At 39.1% G+C, this 18,867-nt stretch overlaps 2 protein-coding genes across 4 annotated transcripts; one reads left to right on the forward strand and one right to left on the reverse strand.

The window, feature by feature from the left end:
• The first annotated feature begins 297 nt into the window (after nucleotides 1–297).
• onecutl (one cut domain, family member, like) lies at nucleotides 298–9,710 on the forward strand. The gene is made up of 3 exons (XM_026926450.3): nucleotides 298–650; nucleotides 952–2,212; nucleotides 5,870–9,710. Exons 2-3 carry the CDS (start codon nucleotides 1,147–1,149, stop codon nucleotides 6,178–6,180), a joined length of 1,377 nt encoding a protein of 458 aa, XP_026782251.3. The 5' UTR covers nucleotides 298–650; nucleotides 952–1,146; the 3' UTR covers nucleotides 6,181–9,710.
• On the reverse strand, nucleotides 9,072–15,601 carry ctss2.1 (cathepsin S, ortholog2, tandem duplicate 1). Of its 3 annotated transcripts, none has more exons than XM_053236981.1 (8): nucleotides 15,400–15,601; nucleotides 13,285–13,416; nucleotides 11,971–12,093; nucleotides 11,483–11,632; nucleotides 10,848–11,072; nucleotides 10,573–10,738; nucleotides 10,176–10,278; nucleotides 9,072–9,940 (listed from the first exon to the last, which is right to left on the reverse strand). In XM_053236981.1, the coding sequence occupies exons 2-8, from the start codon at nucleotides 13,405–13,407 to the stop codon at nucleotides 9,841–9,843; spliced, it is 990 nt and encodes a 329-aa protein (XP_053092956.1). In that variant the 5' UTR covers nucleotides 13,408–13,416; nucleotides 15,400–15,601; the 3' UTR covers nucleotides 9,072–9,840. The 3 variants fall into 3 exon arrangements, with proteins under 3 accessions (XP_053092956.1, XP_053092961.1, XP_053092954.1); XM_053236986.1 differs by having other exon boundaries at nucleotides 13,285–13,413; nucleotides 15,400–15,499; XM_053236979.1 differs by lacking the exon at nucleotides 15,400–15,601 and adding an exon at nucleotides 14,048–14,149.
• Nucleotides 15,602–18,867: the final 3,266 nt, after the last annotated feature.

Here is an 18,867-nt window from a genome sequence, read left to right on the forward strand (position 1 = left end):
AGCAACATGTGGGAGGATTTTCTCTGCAGAGCTGAACAGCTAGATTATCCATAAAAGAATCACAAAATGCAAAATCTGGTCAAATGAATGATGATAAGCCACATGTTTTACCAAAGAGCGTTATCGCTTAATACAAGTGACTAGAGGACGGTCCAGGAGCGAAAGAGTTAATCCGAGTTAGAAATTCATGCCACATCTGTCAGATTTTTAAGTGTGTGACGTTAAGGGGGGGAGAGCGGGAGGAGGAGAGAAAAACGGGGCTGAGATCGATAGAGAGACAGAGGAAAGGGAAGGAGGGGGATGCACGGAGATAATGACAGAAAGGGAGCTGGGCTTGGAGACACACACAGACCGCTTGGCCGTGTGGAGCAGAGCACAGCGCCTGCACGATTCAGCAGCAGAGGTGGTTTCCTGCATCCCGCTCATTTCTGCCTCCCTAACGATTCACCCCAAAGTGAACTAAACTGAGGAGACGGACCGTCGCCTTTTCAGACCCAGAATCATGGTGATGAGAAGTATCTCAGCTCGATAGCAGTTTGGGTTTGGATTATCGATCTCTTCCGACAGGAAAACATCACAGATTTTCCGGATTGTTGTTTTCCCTCCGCGGCTGCTGTGCGTCTGCTCCAGCATCACCGCGCTGCGCAGAGGTAAGAACACCAAACACCAAGAGGACTCAAAATTACCTTCAGTCATTTAGAGCTTCCGAAACACAAAGCGACTAGCCTACGAGTTCAATGAACTGGAACTTAAGTTAATAAAACACCACACACAATGATGTACACTTGTGTAATTGCCGCGGAGAATTAGAGGAATTGTTGCGCTGTTGTTGCTAAACTTGTCAGTGGTTGGCCAAGAATTTGTAGTACGTGATCAATATGCGACGAGGTTTCATGAGCAACTGATCAATAAGCAATCAAGTGATCACGGCCTACTGTATCTCTTCCACAGGCTTTCCACGGTCAAGGACACGGTGTATTTAAGGAGCACATAAAATACTGAAAATGAACTCCTGTATCCCCCTTTGAAATCGGACTGAACCCAAAAAATATTTACGGCCTTCAGTGGACATACAGTGACTCTGCTTTATATCACTTTGCAGACAGATACGTCTGAAAGTAATACATTAAGTCATATTTTGTAGAAATGGATGGGAATATGGGAGAGGTGTCGGTTCACAGTCATGTGGAGCTTGCACACAGCCAAGACAGTAGAGTGATGCTGCACTCACGAGATGTCTCTGCTGCCTTCTCGCGTCCCGCTTTGGGAAGCCCCCCCATAGGCCTGGAACATGAGCACAGAAGCCCTGGTTACGAGCACAGTATGACAGCGCTGGGCTATGGCAGGGAGAGCCCTGCAAACTGTGGCAGCACCTACACCACGCTCACCCCCCTGCAGCCTTTTGACGACAAGTTTCACCATCATCATCATCATCACCATCCCTGTTTGCCTGTCAGCAATGTAATCGGTAGCTTTACACTCATGCGTGAGGACAGAGGCCTTGGAGGTAACTTCTATAACCCCTACAGCAAAGACTTGGGCATGGCACAGACTCTTTCTCCACCTCTGGGCAGTTCAGGTCTGGAACCGGCTATGCACAGCTACAGCTCTTTAGGGACACAGAATGGACACAGTGGCCAGATGTTAACAGGCAGCAATGAGGTCCATATGGGCAGCAATGGGGGTAACCTGTTCTGCCGAACAGTGGCAGACTTTGGGAGGGAAATGTCACCCCCCTCTCTGGGCAGTGACCATGGGGTCAGCCATCATCTGAACAAGATGGACAGTCACCACCAGCACATACCCACCTACCACCACCATATTTATACTCAGAGCTACCAGCATCATCACCCTAGCCAGCAGGCCTCAAAGCTGGGTGAGCTCTCTGTTTCTTCCCCCTCTTCCTCCTCCCCTTCAAGTTCTGCTCTCACCAGGGAGGGTATGTTGGCTGGCTCCCAGAGTAGCAGTGCAAGCGAGGAGATCAACACCAAAGATGTGGCCCAGCGGATCATCACAGAGCTGAAGAGGTACAGCATCCCGCAGGCCATCTTTGCAGAGAGGGTGCTGTGCCGATCTCAGGGCACCCTGTCCGATCTGCTGCGAAACCCAAAGCCCTGGAGCAAGCTCAAGTCTGGCCGTGAGACCTTCAAGAGGATGTCCCGCTGGTTACAAGAGCCAGAATTTCAGAGGATGGCATCTCTGCGCCTGGAAGGTAAAATTCGTAAGCATCCTTATTTGCCTATCAGGTGGACAAAGCAAGCTAACATGTAGATCTAGTTTCAGTGTGAATTCACAGCTCACTATATATCAAGAAAGCACTCATTGTGGAATTCAAAATGATAGAAGTTTAGTTTTGTTCATTCTTTCTGTAAAACCAGACTAAAGTTTGGGCACAAGCTTTTCTTTGCAATTTTTGTCTTTCTCCAGAGACAAAAGATAAAACAATATAGTTACAAACAAAGACATCTCTATTCAGATGCATTTCCTTTTAAATTTCATTAGCTAACTGTGCTGCTTGAATGTATTGCCCTGTTGACCATTCCTGCTAAAATTGTCTTAACATACACAATGCTCAGAACAAAAGAAAGGAAAAAAGTATCGGTTCAGTTTGCAGCAATTGCACTAATCTCATTTTGTACAAGATACTAAGAAGTGATGCCCTTTGTGGGCTGCCACATAATATCCTTCAGAGATTTGCTTTGAAATCCAGTGCTTGTTATAGTGTTGCAGTGTTGTGACAAGACTAGGGCTGAATATCCAGTTGATGCACATGGCACACAAAGAGCTCCACAGAAAAACAGTAACATGAGAATGGCTCTCAAAATGTCGGACAGCGCTCTCTAGTAGCTAGTCACCGAAGACGAACGTGAATGCCGCCTTGCCAAAGTCTGTTCAAATCCCAAGCGATCAATCACCAAAGCCTGAAATGTGTTTCAGAATGAATTATTCTGCTTGCATTACCACCACAGATATTGATTGGTGAACAATGTGCTCTCAGTCATAGGAGTGTTCTTAGCACGGAAATACACAAAATAAATCAATGCCCTGTTTGCCCGCATGGTACTGCATCTTGCTGTTGTTTTTGTGCCACTTCCTGAATACACTAATGTGAGTAGCTTGGTAACTGCAGTCGAATATGTATGGTCCTGAGGAGCAATATTATTAGTTAAAATTGATCACTTGTATTTTTGGAAATGTCTTAAACAGTTGTTTAAGTTTTGATTCATTTTAGATTCATGGGCACTAAAAATATTCTTGCAGTAGATTAATACATCAAGTATATTAATATTTGCTATCATCTGATCATCATACGTATCATATATATCTTCCCAATTGTCTGGCCAATGCGCATTCACAAATAGACACGCACTCATATACAGTCTTTTTAGCCCTGGCAAAGGCACAAGGTGGACACCTCTGTGCCTTTCTATATAACCTACTTTCCACAAGGGTTGGCGTTTCTTGCCAAGCCTTTTGTTTAATTATCAGCTGGTATTGATTTCCTTGGGAAAGCAGAGCACAGGCCGCCAGCTCACAGCTCCTGTGAATAAGCAAGCGCAGGCTGGAATTAGAATGCACGCAGCCCCACGCCTCCTTTCAGAGAGCAGGAGACTTAATGCAGAACATGGACCGGGAGAAAGATGACCCAAATTAATGCAGAAAAATGTATCAGAACAAAACATCATGGCTGTAATTATGTAACATACGTATTTTCAATATTAATATTAAGAATCTTTTGTAGTGACTTGCACTCTTAAACTGGATTTTGGCAGACAAACCCCTATGTCTAATTTTTAAATGTCCAAACATCATAGACCTATCATAGAACTAAGTGAAAAAAATACTGCAACACTGCAAATCTGAATTATACTACACAAAAATCTGCAAATGCAGTATTCTATATTGGCATACAATTTTCTTAAATTCCACAGCTGCTATGGATCTGTAAGGCTTTGTTTAAAAAAATACCATTTAGAAATATAGCTTAATTCTTAATGAAATATCTGCAATTTTGTTTAAAATATAGTTGCAGATGTGCAGTACAGTTTCAGAGAATTTCAGAACTTCATAGTGATACTAGCTTCCAATATCTCGTGTTTTGGAAATTATTAGGATTTAGATCAATTGTATACATTGCACACAAGCTGCAGTATGTGTATTAATATAGCTGTAATATAGGAATGTGTTTTTTAAAATCTGTTGACACATTTTCTATATTTGTATATAAATATAAATATATATATATATATATATATATATATATATATATATATATATATATATAGATAGATAGATGGTTAGATATCGATAATTTCCCAGTTATAGCTATTATTAATGATGCGCTGAAAAAAATATATAGTGTGATTGTCTTTCCCTCCCTTTCTTTGGCTCTTTGTGTGTCTTTGCCCTGTGAGCTGAATGTAGGTGTATGCAGGATGCACTGCTTATAATCGAAAAAGAAGATCGAGAGAGAGCTAGACAGAGAGAGTGGCTCAGTAACAGAGCAGGATGGAGATCATTACTCTATCCCTCAGCTCCTTGGCAGTGTAGGGATTTCACACACGAGCACTGGAGCCTGAAGCCCTTGTCTTAAACTCTAAATGAATAAATGCTATATAAAAAAAGGCTTGAGTGGCTCTCACTGTCTCTGCAACATCAGCGAGTTTGAGAGTCATTTAGCAACTCTGTTGATGGGCAAAACAGGCATGCAAGAGCACACGCCTGTCTATAATTCAAATTGACATGGTTGAGATTGAGGCATGATTGTTTTGCCTGCAGAGCCTTAAAATAAACTGTGTATTTGTTCAGTGGAAGCCATGGCAGTGTTGAAAGGGTTAACCAGGCTCTGTAGGTCGAGGAGTCTGAGCAGCATAGATTTAATCAATAATTTCTATCAGCCCATGGCCCAAGAAATCAGCAGGGGGTGGGTCAGAAGAGAGGGAGGTTGAGAGGGGGCAGTGAGGTAGTGTAGTGAGGGATGGTGGGGGGTGGATGAAGAACAGGGGTGCTTTCGATCACGTTTCGGCAACTTGAGACAAGAGGCATACATCATGATTAAGGTCTGCTCTCACGATCATAAGAACTCTATGGGGGGATGTTTATGCCTGTGAAAGAGGTGCAGTGCTTTGGATTTATAGCATGGTAATTCCCAGCATTTTACACATGATTACAACACGAGGAAGCATTTAGTTAATGCTTGGTGCTACACTGGCAAGTATCGGCAGGGAGAATGGGAGGGAGACGCTACACTTTGCACTCTTATAAATCTCTAACACGTACATATAAAGTGGATAGCGACATGTGTTAGTGCTATTTCTTTATTACTGAATAGTGGAATCAACCAGGAAGTCAAAATATTTGCATCTACAAGGGCTGGCAGCATGAACCTGTGCAAACTGTTAATATTACTTTTTTACACTATACAATCTTTCTTTGGTAATTATTAACAACAGTACAAAATAATTTCTTAAATGGCTTGATATCAATTAATAGCACTTTTTACTTTTTGCAAAATACAGTTTGCGCTTTGTAAATTGTTTCTCTTTGTTTCTGAAAGGTGATTCCACAGTTCCAGGCAATTGACACAAATAAACATAACTATAGACAAAAATAGATAGATTTTTGCAGTATTTACAGTTACATTTAGTAATTTTGTATTTGTAAAATATTTGTAGAATATTTATTCCACTGCAACACACAGACTGAAATGCATGTGGCAGCAATATTAATTATTTAATAATGAATAACTAAAATTTAGGCCTGAAATAACATTTATATATAAATTTATATAAATTAATTAAATTACTTCATTAATTATGATAAACTGACACTCTTTCTTTCTTTCCCTCTCTCTGTCTCTGTCCCTTAGCGTGTAAACGGAAGGAGCAGGAGCAGTCTAAGCAGGAGAGGAACCAGGGACCAAAGCGTACTCGGCTGGTCTTCACAGACTTGCAGCGACGTACACTGATGGCGATCTTCCGAGAGAACCAGCGTCCTGCCAAAGAGCTTCAGGTGACCATTGCACAGCAACTGGGCCTCGAGCTCTCCACCGTCAGCAACTTCTTCATGAACGCTCGTCGCAGAAACCTCAACCGCTGGAGCGAGGAGGGACGCCCATCCTCCACCGGGTCCTCAGGATCCAGCACCTCCTCCCCTAACGTCTCCTGCACTACGGCGTGATACGAGAAGAGGCCAGATCTCCGCAGCATGTGAAAGATCTAACATCTCTGATGCTGACAGAGGTTCTTTCTTTTTTAATCAGAGATGTTTTACACAGGAATTAAAGTACAACTGAAACCAAAGATAAAACACTACAGAAGAGATAGATTTCTCAGTATAGTTATCAGTATTTAACTGGTAGTTCATCTTTAATTTGGAATAGAACAAGGATTTTCTTTTTAATGGAAGAAATCCTGTCTGATTTAATTTCAGTAAAAGGTGATTAATCAAGAATGCTGCAGTAGTTTAGTGAGCAGTCATTTGTGGTATCAATACTTTTGTTTAATACAGAAAACAGTATCAGTATTTTAAAAATCAAGACACATCACTTGGACAATTTTTGCCTAAACAACTTGAGTGCTTTAAGTTCCATTGATACAATATTTAAAGAAAATTATGACCAAAGAGAAATGCCAAAAGAATGTGGAATGAGGTTTTTCTCCTTCTTTGAGAAATGCTTGAAAGTAACTTTGTGTGGATTTTTAGGGGTTTATTTCATTATGGATAAATTCTAACAAAAGCTACAGCTCACCCTCCGATCCTGCTGCCCAAGGTTCTGCGTAGAGATAGCCTGAGCCTGTGAACAGAACTGACTAGCATCCTCCCAAACTAAACAATGAGCCTGAATCCTATAGGGATGAAAACGGATCCTGAAGGAGAGGGAGGAGGGGCAGAGGATGCGTTTTTAAAGAGTACCCTCAAGAGCACTGATCGATTGATTGGTGAATCTCATGGGAGCTGCTGCAGAGAAATACAGACAATGGTACGAAGAGGAATCCTCTGTAGATGTACAGTGAGCACCAGTTATTAGCATTTGTAATTTCCATCCACTGACCTGAAAATGACCAGTAGAGAAAACTCCTGTAGATCCATTGCAAGATTTTACTTGGTGCTCATACTGGACAATGGAGAAATTTATCACCAGATAAAGGTTTTCTACAAATATCAAGCACACAAGCCATGGTGGATTACTTAATGCCTGTTGTTCAATCTCAAAGGCATATCACTTATCATACCCAACCAAAAAAACTTGCATATCATTTGTGACTTGAGCTCAAAATCTGAACTGAATGAACTCAAACATACTACTAGTTTTTATTATTATTATTATTATTATTATTATTATTATTATTATTATTATTATGCAGTTATTTATGTATTTATGTATTTATTTCCTGGTTATTTATTTGCTAAATATTGTAAGTATTTATTTCATCACATGTTTGTCTATTAACTTGTTTCTGATGGGAGTCCCATCATGATACCAAAGATGAAGGTTTGTCCTCCCTGAATGTAGGCTCAGCTGTTGTTTGTTTTTGTTACAATGCTAGTGTTCTAAACGTACATTTGAAAAAAAAAAAAAAAGTCACATGCAATGCATGCTCAAGTTAGAGCACCTCTGACACACTGAACAAATCTAGAAACTACACCAGCTGGAAGACCAGAATTGTTGACCAGAATCACATAGAGCTAGCTGGGAAAACAGTCTGAAGGTTCAGCCTGGCTGTGGATGCTTTTTGACCATGTCAGAGGCATCCAAATTCCGAAATGCTTTTCCCATTTTTGCTGGACTAAATTTAGTCAGAATGGATCCATGTGATCCCCTTCAGTTTAAATGCATTGTGCCCTACATATACACAAGCCCTGTGTCTTTTGGGATGTGCGGCGCAGTGTTACGTGGGGTTCAGGGGTACAAGACAAAGTTGCAATGCCGTTTTGGCTGCGTTCGCATGTGTCACTCCGTCTTTAACCTTCGCAGGGTGTGAAGTGAGGCCCCCTTCACAGCATGCACTTGAAAGCGGGACCATGAAAGAGGCCATCGACTTTTACTGACATGAAAGAGGCTCTTTTTATGTGTGTCCTGTTGGAGGCTGGGGCCGAGGCTCGCCGCTCACTCAGTCAGACCCATGGGCTTAGGGCATTCAGAGGGGAGGGCAGATCAGAGAAGGGCTGCATTACCAAACCAAGGGATAGTGAGTGGGGAGGGAGTGTTGGAGAGTGCAAATTAAACTTTAATGAGTGACAATTGTAAGCGTGCTGCGAGCAGAACAAGGGCGTCTGCATCAGCGCATGTGTTAACACTCAGCAGTTGTCCGGGTGCAGCAGTTCTCCTAGTGTGGCCAGAGGAGCATTTTAGATACAGCGGAAATGTTATTTCAGATTTGCATGTTGCATCTCTGAACCCAAAACAACCTTGGAAGTATAAAGATTCATTGAAAGTAGCAATCTTAGGGAGCCCCTAGTGGTTGAAGGTTTTTGCTGTCTCTTAGAAGAAAATGGCTGAAGGTTTAGAGGATGGGCCAGACACAAATACAGGCCAAAGGGGTGTGAATGAGCTGTACGAGCTGGTCTGTAGAAACTGGACTGCACTGTGCTAGGGATGTTTTGGCATGTACATGCTGTAAACATACATTCTTGTTAATGTCTCTCATTTCTCCTTGCGCATATATGTGTACACTACTGTATGGAAGCATTTGCATCCCCATTTGATTCCGGGACAGTGGTTGGCCCATATTTTCTGGCTACGACTGTACATGTGACTTCATTTTTGCCATCAGAAAAAACAACTCAACCCATTCACTACTATGAAGAATTCATCTACCTCAATTTTGTGTGCTGTAGCTGATATGTAACTGTACCAAAGATCCCATGCATTCAGGGAGAGTTTGTGTCTCATTTTTTCTAACCAAATGTGCTGGAATCAATCTGAAAGCGCTAATCACAATTTTATCTACAGACAGAGATAAAACATACATACAGAAGGCGAACATATTAGTTGTCTGTGTGTTGACAGGGAAATAAAAATCATCGATGCAGATACCAAATGGGACAATCGAAGCAGGAAAGGGTGGTCTTGCTGTATTTATGATTGTTTATTCTTCCCACAAGAGTGTAACCGGTTAAAAAATAAATCAAAAAAGAATAGGTGACAGTTGAACATAGATGACTTAAGAGCCAAACTTGACTAAAACTGTAAAGTGTCTGTTCATAATATAGTTACAGCCACTGGACACGTTTTGTAATTTGTCTAAATAGAATATAATTTTAGAAGACAATGTTCGAAGTATATACACAATTGACCTTTCAGCTTGTAGAACTGAAAGACACTTTAGAACAGAAGTTGGCATCTGATTTTCTTCTTACAAAGGTGTTCAATATTGTGATCTCTAAAACATATAAAGGTTACAGGTACCAAAAAGCTTTAAAATCATTGCCATTCATCGTGTTTGTGTCACTTTTATTTGGGACATCTGTCAGTAAGTCATTGTGCCATTCTCTCCTCATGTTAACCTATGAATGTTGCTAACCAACCAAAGGTTTTGAATCATGACAGTCTATGTGTCAATCATAACTGGATGTTGTGTACCAATTTTGAAAATCCTTTGATACCTCATGTGAAATTGTTTGTGGTGATGTTGCACTAATAAAAAGTCACTTGTAAATTCAGTGGGCTAGAATCATGTTTTCATGCCACAGTTTCAATTTCTGTAAAGTCTGTTCCAGTATAAAATCAATTTATTAGTAAAACAATAGCATTTAAGATAAAGATAAAATCATACAACACCTGATTTAAAAGCATACTAGAAAAGGTAATAAAAAAATCTAAGAATATGTTCTGTGCTACATGACTGGATAACAAGCATAACTTGCAATGCCACACATGTTGCCTTTGTTGCGGGCTATGCGGATGTAGCCTCCATCTCCAAATCTAGTACCCCAGCTGTCACAGAAAGACACACACATTACAGAAAGACTATGGTCATCATTCTTGAGATATATAATGGCATATTCTTATCGTAAACATTTCAGTTTATCAGATGCAAATGTACATTTAAATGAAAGCAAAATATAGAATGTTTGCAAAACAGTGAACAGTCCGTTTATTCACAAGGTTTTATTTGCTATTGAGAAATCAGCCTGTTGTCTTATACTATGATTAAAACTGTAGCTTGTACCTGTTTTTCACTAGCCAGTAGTCCTCTCCATTCAGGCTGCCATACCCTATAGCTAGCACTGCATGGTTTGTATCCTGGGTGCAGCTTGGGTCATTGTAGACACCTGTTAAGAAAAGTAGACAAATTATAGACCAAACATAGACCATACTGCAGAGACCACAGCATTTTTAAATTCATGTGCATTAAAGTGGCAGTAAAGACATGCCTCACGAGCACAATCATGCTGAGTGTACTGCCATGTGGTGTACCTCAATGTGTTTAGAATTCATTCATTCAAATGCAAACCAGACTTACAGTTGGGATATGGTAATCAACATATCCATGTGTGTAAAAATACAAAGTCATCAGCTATTTATATTGTTTTGAGACCATTTGTAGATGTTAAAGTAAACCGTACCACTGCGGTACAGGATGAACGATGGGCGAGTAGCATCAATAGCCACAGAGATGGGTCCAATAGTGGCCACAGCTTGCTTAAGTGCCTCCTCATTACCCCGAGAAACAAAAGTGTAACTGGAGCAGTTGGCGGCACGTTTTGATTGGTCATACTTGCACTGTCCATCCTGGAAAACAATTTAAAAAACACTAAGGACAAATATTTGCATTTCCATATAGTACACACAAGAAATAATCTAACAACATTTTAATATAAAGTTTAAAGAGCTACTGTACCACTGCAGTGTAAGGGTAGGCTTCTTCAGAATCTATACCACCATTGTCAATGACATACTGGAAGGCAGCGGACATGTAACCTCCATTGCAGCCCTCGTTTCCATACTTAGAAGAGCAGTCTACCAAGTTCTGTGGACTGAGAGAAAGCAGCTGACCTGTAGTCCTCTTTAGCTGACCCTCTAGTGCACCAGCAGCACTGAACGCCCAGCATGAACCACACGAACCCTGACAGGAGGAAATGACATTAAAGGCACATTTCCCAGTATAATGGCCTTGATGTCACTCACACAAAGCCCAGTTACAAACAGTTTAAATCAGAATCATAGGCACCAGTTAGGACCTATAGCTCTGGGCCAATAGCAACGCCAACACAATATATGGAATACCAACTCAGTGTAATTCTAGTGATCTGGTGACTTTTAAAAGAAAGAAGATTTGAGCCCAATAGAAAATAGGCACATGGGTGCTCCTCTTTAAAAATGTTATACACCCTTTTTTAATTCTAGAATTAGGTTTAGACTCTGGGCAAAGAAATCTGACATACTGAAAGAATCAAAGAATCATAAAGAGGGTCTGACTGCATACAGGCTGTTAATATTAGAGCATGTTAAATCAAAAATATAATAAAATATTACCTGGTTCTTGACCTCTGTTACATAGCCCTGTTCCCTCCAGTCAACTGAATCTGGTACTGAAATTCCAGCAGAGGCAACAAATGGAGACTTCCTTGTCAGGTTGGGAGGTACACGAGTCCCAGCAAACATTTGCAGGATCTCCTCTCTAGTCTGACATTAATTTAGAGAAAGTGTTACAGTAAGAATCATTTACAGGCTTAAAGTCCACTTTTAGTTTATAGAATATCAGACTGAATAAAGAAAAAAAAATGCTCTACTGAATCAACTGTTCCTGTTTGTGCAGAGATTTTCTCATTGATAATTAAAGGTGACATTAGTGATAAAGAAAATGAAGTAAGCTAACAGAACTGCATGTGTTTCTTGACTAATATCACAAATACCACAAATATACACAAGAAATGTACAACTGCTAGTACTTTTGCATTTGCCTATAGGACCAATTAGCTGATTTTGAAGTTCTCATGATTTTCATAATTGGAAAATCTTACCATGTCTCCCATATGGTTCATGCCCAATTCATATGTGTGCATTCCCAAAGAGGCCTCCAGGTTGTGCAGAGTGACCAAGCGTAGGTTCCTCTCCCAAATCTCCCTCCGACCCAACTCCTCCAACTGCCACCACACATTTACAAAGTATTGGTACTTCTTGCATATTAAGGACTTATCATTGATGTTCAATATGGGTATATAATATTAGTGTTTTGAAATCATGTCTCATGTCAACTGTCATCATACAATAAAATTGTAAAGTGGCAAAAAAAATATTTCATATTCATTAGTGTTAAAATAAATTTTTGTACACAGATAAAATGATAATTCAAGTTTTCACAACAGTTCTGTTAGCAGTTTGTTATCAAATCTATATATAATGATACATGTTGTGTATAGCAGAAATGAATACAAGTATTGTGATGCAAGTAGAATATTGCCATGTTTTGAATTTGACAATTTTATGATTTGTAAGTCTATAGGGCTTCTGTCTGACTCTTGCCCTGGGCCAGGAGCCCTGGTAAGACATAATGAGAACTCAGGATCACTATCTGAGGTCATTTCATGGCAAAATCAGTCTTGAGAAATGAAGAATCTTTGAATCTTTGGAGTTGTTGGAAATTACAGTGCCTCACAGACACAGAATAGCAGATAATCAGCCATGCAAAGGTCTCAATATGAAGAACTTTAACGGGACCATACCTTAATTAAGGCTACTCACAATACTACTACAGTCATGACTACAGAGCAGCTGTAAATGTCCAATTCTGGAAACATAACATGGTCTATAACATTAGGTTGGAGCTCTGTGTGTAGACCTTAACTTCAGTGTAAACTGGCTGGGCCAGTATCTGAATTGCATTCTTTGTAATTTAAATATCAAACCGTAAAATCATATTTAAATAATAAGAAAACATAAGATCACTACAAGGTGCCTATGCACATTCAGTGCTTGGCCCCCTTGTTAGTGAATTTACAGAGAGGGGAAAATGTTCTAAATACTCCATCAGTCAAGGTCCTCATTGAACAGAAGGGTTTTATTGAGGCAAAATACTGAAAATACTGTGCACTTTTATATGTAGCTCTTACAGACATCCATTTTGCCCACAAATGCCTTTTCCAAATTGACTAGTCTAGTGCAAATCTATCCTTGGACAAAGCTGTTGTAGATCATTTGTACATCAAGATACTTGGCACAAATTCATCTCAAGTAAGACCAATTTTCAAGCAGCTTTTTGTTTTTGAAATCTAACATAAGGATAAGTGACAGTTCTGCTATACAAATTTCATGGCAGTCTTAGCAGTTATCCTCACCTCACTGGTGTAAGTTTTGCTGTGATTTTTCTTCCACAGCAGCCAGTGCATGTCCAGGCTTGGGTCTTTAAGGGCCACTACTGCCCCAAAGATCACTGTGAACAGCAAGCTCCTCAACAACATATTCACCTGCTGAAAATCAGACAAATAGTTAACCTGACCGAACTGGTCATACAAGGGAAAACAGATCTATGGAAAGGAAATTTGACTACACTATTTTTTGGCTTTAATGTGGATGCCTGTTAGGTTAGAGAAGTCAAATACTTCTGCCAGCTGCAAGCTTTACACAGAACGGAAAGCATAAGGGAAGTTAAAATACTGGTTATACAAGCAGTCCTATGACCAAACTCTGGAGAGAAGTTATGGAAAGACTTAACTATGTACAAACAACATACCGCTTCAACCTTCATATCAATGCTTGTACATGACACATCTGAAGGTGTTTTTCTAATCTTGCCAATGCCACAGTGAATCCAGGTATTATAGCCTATTCTTCTGTAAAATTTCCAATTGGGGGTCATAAGTTTTTTTTATTTTATTTGATGTTTTTTGTTTAAAGATCTTATTTTTTTCATTTAGTACTGCCCTTCAGAAGCTACATAAGATATTTACATGTTTCTCCGATCATCCTGCTCAAAATTTTACACCCTCTGGCTCTTAATATAACGTGTTGCCTTTTTGAGAATCAGTCAATGTTTGCACCTTTTGTAATAGTTGTGTATGAGTCCCTCAGTTGTCCTGAATGTGAAAAGATGGATCTCACCATCAAAAAGCCACTGTTGGAAAGGGGTGTGCAGGAACTGGAGGACTTTGCTGAAGAAATGTGGGCAGTTTAACTGCTCAGGACAAACAAGGGACTCTTGAACTACTAACACAAAACAGTTGTTGATCATCCAGGTAACAAAACACAGTATTACAAAACGAGCGTATATAAACTTTTGAACTGGTTCATTTGTGTAAATTCAGTTATTATTTTGTCTTGTGGACTATACGTAAACATCTGCTACATGAAATGGCTTATTCAAGGCAGTACTAAAAAAAATTTTTTTTAAATTATTAACATTTTGCAGATTCTACAAGGCGTGTCATAAGTTTCTATATGCCTTGTAGAATCCTCTCATCCTCTCCTATCCTAATCTTCAATGTTGCCCAAAACAAGATATAAACTTCACTACTAAGAGATACCCAGACCACTTTCATTAGCATGTGAACTTCCACCGAAGTGTTTTTTTTTTTTTTTTAAATCAGAAGTGTTTTTACTTCCGTCATTTTACAGCATAAGAGAACACCAAAAGAGGTCATTAATCCTGACAACACTGGCACACTGTGTATAAATACTGCCACCTGCTGGACTAATATTGTAATGAACCAGTTAACATTAACACAGGGTTTTTTTTTTCCTTATCTAATCTTCAGCATGCAGAACAAAAGAAAAGAAAAAAAGAAACAAAGTCCGACTAGTAACCAACTTCCTCATGACATCCTCCTCAAGCACTCAATCATTCATCCCTTTCCACACTTTTCTCTCTTTCTCATTTTTCTCAGTCGCCCTATTCATCTTATGAACACACTCCGTGTGGTTTACATGAGGAAAAAGTACGACCACACGGAAGAAGGTCAACCAGAACTGTTTTTACGCATCTGTTGAGTTTTTTTAAAGAATGATAAACCAAATTTTACCGAGTTTACACAATTGCTATAGCAATATCACAAGGGAATCTGTAAGGCAACATTTCATCTTTAACAAACTGATTTCACAACTGATCTGATTTTCATGTACCACAGTGTTAAAGTGTCAAATATCCACTTCTCACAAATCAGCTCATGTTCCCCTTTCCTCTTCATGTCCTCTAATAAAGCAAGCCCAACAAACTGAAGACCAAAAAAAAACTGAGATAAAGGTCTAAAATGATTCCCAAACTCACTTTATTCACAGAACAACAAACACAGCCTAGCTTTAAAATGTCATACTAAAACCGAAAGTAAAACCTTCGCCAGCTCTGTGGGAAACTGGTAGACACAGTCAGAACAGGCTTTCTCCAGATTTTCTCGAAATGTGGAATAAAAGCGACAAGTTTCAGATATTTCTACCGTGTAGTTTTAAGCAGCACTTACCTCTGTGTGCCTCTGTGTGCCTCTGACTTACACAACCTTCACCAGGAGGAAGCAGAACCTGAGTGACACATGCCTGTATCGGTTTCGGCTTATAAAAATGTGTATCACGTGTCAGATGAGATCAGGAGATCATTTTTTCCTTTTTGTCACATATTGTATACTGACAGGACAAATTTACAATATCGACAAATGCAGTCCTATACACACACACACACACACACACACACATAGACAGATAGATAGATAGATAGATATAGGCTATATTTATATATATATATATATATATATATATATATGTCCTCGATGTTTCATGTTCTAAAGTAGGAAAGCCCCATTACATTAATTATAATTATATATTAGTAGGCGTCTATAATTATAAATATATAATTATAGACGTCTACTACCAGGCTAAGTAATAAATATGTTTATTTGGCCTGCTGTAAGTGGGCTTATTAGAGGCCATGGGGCCATAGCAGCCCCGCCCTCCCGCCCCGCCCCTTTTTTTGACCCCCAAAATTATTGTCAAAATCTCAGTGTGCGCCTTGATAAGCTTTCTACCGTTTCTCTTTTCTCTTCTGCTTTTTTTTTAATGTAGTGGCAATTTTTAACAGCCTACATGCATAATTGGGAAACGTAGATCATTCGAGAGCTATGAGTCAGCAAGAAAAACTGCTGTGATTTCTCCCTTTAATCTGTTCATTCTTCAGTGTAAGCATTCTGACTTTAAATCATAAGCCTATACCTCATAGTGGAATCTATAGAATGACGTGTATCAGAGTCAGTTTCATTCCATCCATCTATCCATCCATCCATCCATCCATATGTCAATTCATCTTCAGTATCCTCTGGAATGTTTTAGTAAGCCTTCTATCTGGACTCCTTCAGGGCATGCCACTGTAAACTTAAAAAAAAAAGGTTAAATCTACACTCACTGTCCACTTTATTAGGAACACCTGTACACCTGCACATTCATGCAATTATCCAATCAGCCAATCATGTGAGAGCAGGCCAGTGCATAAAATAATGCAGATACAAGTCAGGAGCTTCAATTAATTTTCACATCAAACATCAGATGGGGAAAAATGTGGCGTTGGATTTAGATGAGTTGGTTTGAATATTTCAGAAAATGCTGATCTCACAAAAAACATCAAGTGAGTAGCAATTGTGCAGGCGGAAACGCTTTGTTGATGAGAGAGGTCAAAGGAGAATGACCAGACCAGTTCAAGCTGGCAGGAAGGATAACAAAAATAACAATCTTTACAACTGGGGTGAAAAGAAAAGCATCTTGAGGCCACAACAGCAGAAGACTACGTCAGGTTCCACTCCTGACAGCCAAGAACAGGAATCTGAGGATACGGTGGACAGAGGTTCACCTAAACCGGATACTTGAAGATTGGAAAATCCTCACCTGGTTTTTTGCCAATCTTTCCCCAAATTTTTAATAAGTCCGTAAATGGACTGTGATATCTAACTTATGCCTTAGTAAATTCTACAAAGCAGACTATCCTGTTACTCTTTAATCTAATTTGCTGATTTGTTACTACCTCAGTATTCGTCAGAGGAATTGAGGCTCACATTGTAGTAATCACATTCTATTGTATGCAAAGATTTAGTACCAATGAAGTATTGTAAGACATCATTATTAAGTTTAATAACAATTTATTAAATATATTAATAATTTATTAAGTGTGACAAGTGTTCAGACAAGTGTAGGGTATGCCTGAAACTCTAAAATAAGCCATATAAATGCACAAAAGGCAGCCATAAAGAATTTGGGTGACTAATTGACTTTAATTATTTAAACACTTCAATTTATTTGATTTAAATTCTGAATATAGAAACAGAGGTTGACTAGAAAGTATGCATGAACAAATTAAAAAATATACTCATGAACAATTTTATTTTATTTATTTATTATTATTTCACTTTTAGTAAAGTGAAAGCCCGAGAAACAGCAAACAAAAAAGACAACTTTATTGCATGAGAACAAGCAGTGACAATAATTTCGCAACCAGCGTCTGATTGTCTTTTTAGTCCACTGTGGGTCACAGTGGGTAGTCCACTGTGGTGTCAATACAAAGTAAGTCATGGAATAAAAAAGTGGCAAAGAAAAAAAAAAAAAAAAAACACACTGATGTCAAGAGATAAAGGGGAAACTAAATGAGGAAGTGAAATCTCTAACTCAGGCTTCTGTCATGAGTCTCAGCCACTGAAATTTCTTGTTAAGCTCAGGTGTGTTTGGAAAGTGTGGCCATTTTGTTCAAAATGCAAAAATGTGAATGAGTCATGATATTTTTTGACAAATTTTGTGACTTCAACTGAATTCAGTGTGTGTATGTGTGTGTGTGTGAGTGCGTGTGTGTAGGCAAAATATACAACCTCAGTGTAAACAAACTCAGTGATCTCACACACACACACACACACACACACACACACTCACTTACTAACTTACTCACTGCAGGTAGAAGATTCTCCACAAGGCCAATGAGTAGTTTTTGTGTGTGTCACTGTTGAAAGGGAAGAAATTGGAAAGGGAAAAATTTGATGATTGCACAATATGTACCAAGCCTCAGCATGTGACACATTCAATCCTGCTTCCGTGACTGTATGAAAACAATTTTTATAGTATGGGAAATATTCCCCCAGCTAGTGTATGCTAAACATGCATTTAACTAGCTACACATGTACTGTATGGTGTATCAGGCCTGTATAATTTTTGGATAATATGCATTTTTGTTGTCTTAGTGACACAAATGATCTGCTGCATTCAATAACCGAATGCCTACAACCAGGACAGTTCCTCAGATTATAGATACAGAGCAGATGCAGATACATCTACCTTCTAAAGCTTTCTTTATTTCAATTAGTAGTTTAACTACATCACTGTTAGAAGGAGAACAGTATTACATATTATAACATCCAAATCTAGGCTTGTTTCATTAATTATGGTTTCTCTCAATTGCTTAGCTGCATTTCTTAATATGTAGGATGCAAAAAAGCCCAACTGAAATGTAATTATCATGCTTTGTTTACATTTGCTTTGTTTTATCTGCCCACATGTTTTTGCATGTTCTTCGGTATTGGCCCCTAGATAGCTCCCAGGATGACTAAGCTCTTTCCTGCATTTGGTTCTGTTTTTTTTTTTTTTTTGCTTGTTTACTTGTTTTTGTTTGTTTGTTTCTCTTTCGTTTGTGTTGTTAATTTTTTTGTGAGTGTGTGCCTCCTCTTGGGTACAGTGACTCTACCTGCTCTCTTTGCAAGGTGGGCTACTTTGTATGCAGTGTGTTGTCTTACATAATTTTATTATCTGTCTAGAAAAATCAGTGACTTGTTGTTAACAATAAGGCATTTTCTATTTTTTGTTTGTTTGTTTGTTTGTTAAACACATCTCGTGCTTTGCTAGCTTTACATAACTGCATACCTTTCAGCATGGGCAGATATTTTCTTTGGTGACATTTCCAGGGTGGC

This window comes from Pangasianodon hypophthalmus, chromosome 1, assembly GCF_027358585.1.
Source record: "Pangasianodon hypophthalmus isolate fPanHyp1 chromosome 1, fPanHyp1.pri, whole genome shotgun sequence".
NCBI classification, from domain to species: Eukaryota; Metazoa; Chordata; class Actinopteri; order Siluriformes; family Pangasiidae; genus Pangasianodon; species Pangasianodon hypophthalmus.